Source organism: Petaurus breviceps, unplaced genomic scaffold (genome assembly GCF_028583685.1).
Source record: "Petaurus breviceps papuanus isolate PSGF00001 unplaced genomic scaffold, PetGlider_PUasm1.0 225, whole genome shotgun sequence".
NCBI classification, from domain to species: Eukaryota; Metazoa; Chordata; class Mammalia; order Diprotodontia; family Petauridae; genus Petaurus; species Petaurus breviceps.
The window spans coordinates 16,306,281-16,314,588 of NW_027185889.1; the positions used below are offsets into that span (position 1 = coordinate 16,306,281).

Genomic DNA, 8,308 nt, shown 5'->3' on the forward strand with positions numbered 1-8,308 from the left:
CTATCTATCTATCTATCTATCTATCTATCTATCTATCTATCTATCTAATCTATCTCCTCTACCTATCTGTGAGTCAATGGCATAGAGGTAATAACTAAACACATGGAAGCTGATGAGATCACCAAGAGGAACGGTAGAGGGAGAAGAGAAGAAGGTTCAGGATAGAACCTTGGAGAATAGTTAGGGGCTGTGATGTGGAGGATGTCAGTAAAAGAGACTGAGGAGTGGGCAGCCAGGCAGTAGAATCAGGAGAGAGGAGTATTATAACATTTCTCTTTTCCCCACATCTCCCATACAAGTAGTTGCCAATATTGTATAACATCTCCTGTATCTATTGCTTGTCTCTCATTCTCCACTACCAACTCTTGTTCTCAATCGCATCTCTTCTCACTTGGCCTACTATAACATTTTATACACTCACACACACACACACACACACACGGATACACACATACCTCCTTCAAGACTCTAAACTTTTTCAATTACTCCACCACATTGCTACCCAAACAACTTTCCTAATATTCTGCTCTGATCATGTCACTTCTCTACTCTAAAACCATCATTAGTTCCCCATTACCAGAGGACAACTAGGCCAGCTCTCTCATTTGACAGATAAAAAACACTAAGGCTCACAAGGGTGATGTGATATGTCAGGTTACATAAGTGGTAAGTATCAGAAGCAGGATTCTAGTAATAGTAATAATAATAAATAGCTAACATTTATATGTTATATTAATATAACATTTATAATGCTTACTGTGTTCCAGGCACTTGTACTTGGTGCTTGATAAATATCACCACACTTAATCCTCACAATGACCCCAGGAGAGAGGAGCTATTATTATGCCTGTTTTACAATTCAGAAAGCTGAGGCAAACAGACGTTAAGTAACTTGACAGCTCATGTCTGAAACCAGATTTGACCTCAAGCCTTCCTGATTTTGAATTCCCATATTTGAACCCAGGTCCTCTGTCTCCTGCCGCTCTTCATTCTGCCCTGATTTTTGTTGACATTGTATGTAAGTACCAATTATTTCTGTGGATTTATTTTGTATCATGTTACTTTACTGCTCAATTAGTTCTTTGTTGTTCCTCTAGCATTTTCAGAATAAACCATCATGTCCTTGGGGAATAGGGACCCTTTTATTTCTTTTTAAAAGTTGCTATCTCTATAACTTCTGTGACTTCTCTCCTAGCTAGAGCTGGCTCTGAGACTACGTCCAATGGCCATGGGGAGAGAGGACACGGTTGCTTTGTTTCTGTACTTACGGGGGTGGCTTCTTGTCTTGACCCACTCAAACAATGCTGACTGTTGGATTTAGGGATATGCTTTTCCCTTGTCCAAAGAAGGGTCCTTATATATAAGGCCTTAGGGTTTTTAACTTGACATGCTATTTTAATTTGGATCCAATGTTCTATTCTGTTAAGATCTTTTTTGACTAGTGATTCTATTTCCCACCATATTTACTATCCCTTTCCCTTTTGTGTCTGCAAATTTGGTCTGTATGTGTTCCACATCAGCCTCGATATTGTTGATATGATTATAATATCAATGACTAAAATTTGCATTTCCCTCTATAAAGCAAGATTTAAAGTATTGTTCGCTTTACACACTCAGGTAAACAAAAAACAAACAAAAGCTACAAGGCTCTACTACAAACCTATTTGCTAGCACAACACAACTTCACATTCCAAGCCAGAGAGAGGATGCAAATAATAATACTAGGGATAATACCTGTGAGCCTTCTTTGTGCCCTTTGGGTTGCGCCTTGGTACAGAAACTTTATAATGGCTTTGTATATGGTTGGGAATAACGCCCTAGAGAGTACTTAGTGTCTGCAACTCAAATTTGAAGTTTATCCTATTGCAATTAAATTGAAAAAAAAAATCAATGTATCCTATAAGGTATCAGTGTGTTAAAACTATAATTTTAGTCAAAATTATGTTCATGCAGCTGCAATTAAGAATAAGCATTGGTTACAGCGGTAACTGTTTGGCTTAAAATAGTATAGGCTGACAAATCTAATGCCTCCTGCTGGCACGGAGGTGAACTTGCATTCCTGAAGACGGATGCCCTGCAGGGCACAAGCTAAGGCAAGTCCTACCAAACTGGAAAGGCTTCTAATTTACACTTGGTGATGGACTGTCTGCTGTCTGAGGACCAGGCTTCCAAAATTCTGAAAGCCTCGTCAGCAGCTTGGGCACACGATGAAGCCCTTTTTCAACACAGAAATTCTGGAAGATGATTTACTTGTCAGTGTCAGCAGGAGTATGACACACTAAAAATATCATGGATCCTAGAAGTTTGTTGTTGAGTATGAATATCTATTAACTTGTCAGTAAAAAAAATGATCTGCTAATGCAAGTTAACTTATGTGCCAGCTAGGATAATGACTGTCCCTCCCTTTCTTTTCTCTATAGAACCAATATTTAGGTACTTATCATACTTGAAGTATGTTGCTACTGATCATCCTGATAATCCATTTCCATTTCTTTTTCTTAGAGTTGATTTTTTTTTTTTACAATTTTTTTCTTTGGTCTTTTCTGGAGTGGGGAAGGCAAGGCAACTAGAGTTAGGTGACTTGCCCAAGGTCACACAGTTAGTAAGTTTTGTGTCTGAGGCTGGATTTGAACTTAGGTCCTCCTGACTCCAGGGCCAGTGGTCTATTCACTGCACCACCTAGTTGCCCCTAGAGTTCTTTTTTAGAATTTTTTTTTTGGGGGATTCTTACATATTGTACAGATGGATTTGAAATATTTCACTGGGCATCTCACTGAGTGAAACAGACTGATTCTTATTCACTTTTCAAGATAACACAAACTAGGAACTGAGGAATAAAGAAAAAAAATATACAGAAATTGAATCTATATCTAAGGGAGATAACTAACTGAATGGATGTTAATTGAGTTCCAGGGTAGTAATAGAGTCCACATTTGAACACAGACCCTGTGACTTCAGATCTAACTTCTTTCCACTGTACTATGTACTATGTATGTACATATGTACTATGCTTCCTCCCAAGCAATTTTTGGCTAAGACCAAGTCCATGTTATTGACTTGAAATTAAGGCATATGCAAGAAGAGAAAGTTTGTGTCTTAAAAGAGGCTTCTCAAAATGAAAATATTTTTAGACTAAAGACTGGGCTTTTTAAAAATTGTGTTCTATCCATTATTTTCAGGAGTTTTGCAATCTTAACAGTAAGACTCCATTGTCATACAATGTTATTCTTCTAACAAACATGAGTAGTCTTCCCCTTGTTAGCTTTGTTTTTATTTACTTCCTATTTATGTTACCAGCATAAGGAAGATGTTTGCAAAAGGTCCAGGAACACAGTGTCTCAGTAAATTAATCCCCCTTTTAGAAACACAGGTCATTCTGTTGATGTCATAAATAGTAACTACTGTCTTGAACATATTTTTTTAAAATAAAATACTTTAAATCTCTTTCTCTGATTGGGCCATGTGCATTGTCAATGATCATTCATCTAAATTTAGGGAAAAATTTTGTGCAAGCTAAGTGAGAAAAATAAATATTGGTTTCATTTGTGCTATTTAAATTCCTGTATATCAATACATTCATATTTTAAATATGGTGACACTTGGTGTGTGTGAACATTTTTTACTTTTATTTACAAGGCAGAATTCATGAAGTGTTCTTACCTCTCCTCGGGTACAGGGAAAGGGACTGGAGTATCTGGAAGTACAAATGGCTCCTTTCTCAAAAACATCATCCTGTAGGCCAAAGGTAGCAGAGCAGTTGGTGGCAAAATACTTGTAAGGTTTCCACGTTTTCCCAAAATCTTGTGATCGTTCTAGAACCATTACTGCCGGTCTAGGTGACTTAAACACCATAATCAGGTGAGTGAAGTAGAATGCAGTCTCCAGGTCCAGCTGGATCTTCTCCCTGTGAGCATCTTCAGCTGACTGCCACCAAGTACGGGGAAACCGGAAGGATGAGTCTGCCATGGAGGAGGGCGGGTGAGCCAGGTGAGGATGGGCAGCATTGCACTTGTCACACTTGGGCGGCCTGCAAGTCATGTCAGTATTTTCGCTGTAGGAGCAGTACAGCTCCGTGGAGTTCCGGCCACAGGTGGTATCTGCCCAGAGTCTCCTCCCAAGAGCCAAATTTCCCATCCGAGGGTTACATGCCTTTTCACAGTGGGAACCTACTCCAGTTACACCACTCAGTCCTAAGAAGAGGAATAGGGCATGTGTTATTTGAAACCAACCCATCTAGAAAGCTGCTCTACTAACCCATTAAAGTTACAGGGGACAATATCAGCTGGTTGTGTTACGTGAGTCAAAGAAAAATACCATCCAACGGGAGCTGGCAGAGTGCCCTACATTTCCTCTGTGAGCTGTGTTTTGATGTTCAGATGTAAAACTTAGCTAAAGAAAAAAAAATCCCTGGGCGGGAGTGGGGAGATGCAAAGGAGAGAAAGAAGAAGGATGAGAGTTATTGGTCTTAATCTAAGCCCCTCCCCTTTTATATCTGACCTATCATAATTCATCTTCAGAGTCTCTGTAAATTAGATATCACCAGAGAAATTATACCATTTCACAAAAGTAATTTAGTCATTAAAATATAGTGATGCAATCACATACATTAGAACAAAGCATTGTCAAGCAAGTCTGGGTAAATGATTCAGAAAAAATATGGAACCTTTCCCACAATTTTTCATCCAACAAAAAGATGAATTTCTAACCAGAAACAATATTTGGACAATCATTATTCTAGCTGGGATATAAATTAAAAACAGGCAAGGAGACCTCCTCTAGGGGAGCAAAGAAAAATCTACAAATAGTTTGGATTTAAATGCATCTCTAATCTAAAGTAAATATACAACTGAGGAAAAAGGTGGTAAGCTGCCAAATGGTAGAAAATTTTATTTTCCATGCTGCTGTCATGTCCTTCAACCTCTTTAATGCCTGTTTGCTTAACAGGAGAATGTTTACAATATGGAAGCCTCCACCAGCATCTTTAAAACATTACCTCAAAATTAAAACACCTTAAAGAAACATAACTATACTTAATCAATTGTTCAATATACTTTGATGGTTTAAAATTACTCAAAACTAAAATGAAAATCATTAGTTAACAGTTGATTTTAACTATATATTATAATCCTTTAAATTGAGTTTGCTATTCTAAATATATTATACTCTAAGCAAATACTATAAGCAAAAGAATCTATTTTTTAAAGTATTAGATTGACTATAAAGAGAAGAAAATGTGAACAGTTTGAAATAGAAAAAGTAACCCAAAGCTTAAATTCTAACTAATTAAATGTTTGTGCTTCTGAGATATATCTTTATTTTATTATTGTCCTGTCACACAAGGCAGTCAAATAACACCATACACTAAAACTGGAAGGCTTTTGATTCACTATGACCACCACAAACTTCTTTAGGCATCCCTGCACCAAAAAATAAAGGGCTTCCCTGGACCTATTTTTAAGTGTCTTATTAAATTTGGCATTAGCCCTGAGCTCTATTTGCTAATACTCTGATCCCCAAGTGGCAACAGTTAGTTATGGACAAGCAAGCACAAATATACAGTGACTCACCTGTACAATATCTCAGAGAAAACCATATACTGCCTGTACAAGTATTTCTGACTTGAAACACTTGCCTTGTGGCATTTATTTACAACCTTTTGATCACTTGCATGCTTTTGCCATAATATGGTATGAAAAAAGGAAAGGTTTATTGAAGCTCATTTTGTGGTTGTGTATGTATATGAAAAGGCACACTGGTTTTGGAAATAGAAAAAAGAGCAAAATCTTAAATCATGAAATGCTCCATGGAAAAATACAGAATTGTAACATACCTAAACTAACAAATAGCCTTGTTTATATAGAACGAGGGGCACCAAATTACTTTAGCCAATTGACAGAAGGGGCAGCTATGTGGCACAGTGGATAGAGCAAAGGCCTGGAGTCAGGAAGACCTTAGTTCAGATTGGGCCTCAGACACTGTGTGACCCTAGGCAAGTCACTTGATCCTGTTTTCCTCAGTTTCCTCATCTGTAAAATGAACTGGAAAAGGAAATGGCAAACCACTCCAGTATCTCTGCCAAGAAAACCCCAAATGAGGGCAAGAAGAGTCAGACACTGAAACAGTTCAACAACAATAAAACTGACACCTTACTTAGAGATCTTTGATTAATAGGTAATCCAAATAAATGGATTGGATCAAGACAGAGGGGGAGGGGGAAGAGGTCTGCTAAAACAAGTTTCCCTGAGAACAAGCTATTCTTATCTATGCAGCAGGACAAAAGTCAAAAACAGCCCTTTAATCTGTGGAAATGACAGGAGAAATGACCTGTCCCCTCCTCTGCTTAAATTCCTCTTCCTCTACCCCTGTTAAGAAGTAATGCATACAAGAAATGGGGAGGTGGCTAATTAAGTGCCAAGGATGGAAAATTTCATCACTTTCATTTTTCCTCAGTCCTCTGAATTGCACTGATACCTTTTTGGAAACCAGGTATCCAGGAAGAACGGGGCCAAGAGACCTTGCAAAGAGGCTCCCAAGTAACAATTAACAGAAAACTGGGAGCAGGTGGCCCGGGAACAGCTTGGGTAGAAGTGAGAAGACTGACGATGGAGGCATCTGACACCGCGTCGGCCTGCTGTCCAGTCTCTGGGGCAGGGAGCTGACACCGCCTCTGACCTCCCGCAGAGCCTCCTTGGGGTACCAGCTCTCTGGGGACGGCCAGCCAGCTCAGCTTCCCTAAGCTCTGTGCAAACATACGGAGGGAGCTCCATCAAATCCCCAGCGGAGGGGGCGCATGGAACGCTGGCACCTCCCGAGTAGGAAGGATACTCCCTTAAGTCCCCGGGGGAGGGAGGGTCCCTGTCTGGCTCTCTGTTGCCGGGCATGAGAGGTCTGGGGAGGTAGTGATCCGCTGACCCTGACCTATCCCAACCCACAGTAGCTCGCTGGCTACCTCTCCTTCTGCACAGCCGGCTGCGGATGGCGACCTTGTCTCCTTTGTTCCCTCCCAAAGTGGCTGGGCAATTTAAAAAAAAAAAAAAGCTTGAACCTAGAAGGGAAAAAAAAAGCAAGACTGCAAGGCGAACTGGACGCCCCAGGAATATCGGGTCATCCTAGACAAGCCTGTCTCTACGAGGAAGAATAGATCCTATTCTAAGCGGCAGAGAGAGGAGCCCCCGGGGGCTGAAACATGGCCACTCATTTTGTCTTGGGCAGCTGGGCTCCTCCACTCCCCCGGTCTGGGTTCCCGGGCAGTCCCCGGGAGAGAGAAGGTCGGAAGGGACCTGGAAGCGGGGGAGCGGGCGCTGTCGCCACCAACCTGCTGCCACGGCCGAGCAGCCCCAGAAGAGCAGGAGGCGGGCGCAGCTGCCCATGGCCGGGCGCAGGCGGGTGTGCTCGGGGCGCTGGGGCTCCTCCGTCTAGGGCGCCGGGATGCTGCGGGTCCCTCGGGCACGCCGCGGGAGCGGCTGGCGGGGCCCGGGCAGAACTGGCGCTGCCCGGAGCATAGCCGAGCCGCCTCCCGCCCAGCGCCGGCCCTTTCGTTCGCTCGCTCGGTCACCCGCCGCGGCCACTGAACTTTCCGAGACCTTTCACTTCCCGGCCGCCGCCACCGCCTCCTGGGCGTCCCGTTCTTCTCCCACCGCCTCCGCTTGCTGCTGCTCCCCAGGCTCCGTCTCGTCTTTCTCCATGGGCAGTTTCACGGGATGCATTTTTATTGCACCGACACCGCGGCGGCGCTCCGGTGCCAGCCCTCCTCCCCCTCCCGCCCGCCGAACCCCCACCCCTTTCTCCTGCCCGCCCCCCGGGCTTGACAGCCGTCGGTACAAACGGTGCGGCCAAGCTCAGTACTGCAGCCCAGAGGACCCCGGGCCGTGGCCGGGACGCTGGGGAGGGGGCTGCAGGGCTAAGGAGGCACACGGCACGCCAGATCCTCCTCGCCTCCTTCCCCCCTGCCCCTTGGCCCTAAAATACCGACTCCCCAGCTTCGTCTTCTTCTCCAACTCCCTGCACCCATGTTCCGAGATGGTCGCCCCACCCCCGTGACCCCCCACCGCTGCCCTTCGGGACCCACGGGCCTCCCCCGGGAAGCTACCTGCCTTCCACCTTCTCTTGGTACATTCCTGAGAATCAGTTGACTCCCTCTCTGTCAGGTCAGGGCATGCCAAAGGGGCTTAAAAAAAAAAAAAAGGAAAACAAGAAATAGGCTAGTGCCTCCTCATCACTTCCCCACAGCCTCTTCTTGGGGCACGGACCCCTATCTCCTAAAAGTCCAGTGGCCCTAGGTCACCTGGCAAGAAGAGTCTCAAAGAAG

At 43.4% G+C, this 8,308-nt stretch overlaps 1 protein-coding gene across 2 annotated transcripts in view; it reads right to left on the minus strand.

The window, feature by feature from the left end:
• The window catches only part of NTN4 (netrin 4), a 145,206-nt gene extending 137,532 nt beyond the window's left edge, over window positions 1–7,674 (minus strand). For both annotated transcript variants that reach the window (XM_069095188.1, XM_069095187.1), the window contains exons 1-2: window positions 7,316–7,674; window positions 3,661–4,190 (exon numbers count right to left, since the gene is read on the minus strand). In XM_069095188.1, the coding sequence (XP_068951289.1) occupies window positions 3,661–4,190; window positions 7,316–7,370 (585 nt within the window). In that variant the 5' untranslated portion in view covers window positions 7,371–7,674. The remainder of the gene's footprint in view (window positions 1–3,660; window positions 4,191–7,315) is intronic.
• Between the last annotated feature and the right edge of the window lie 634 nt (window positions 7,675–8,308).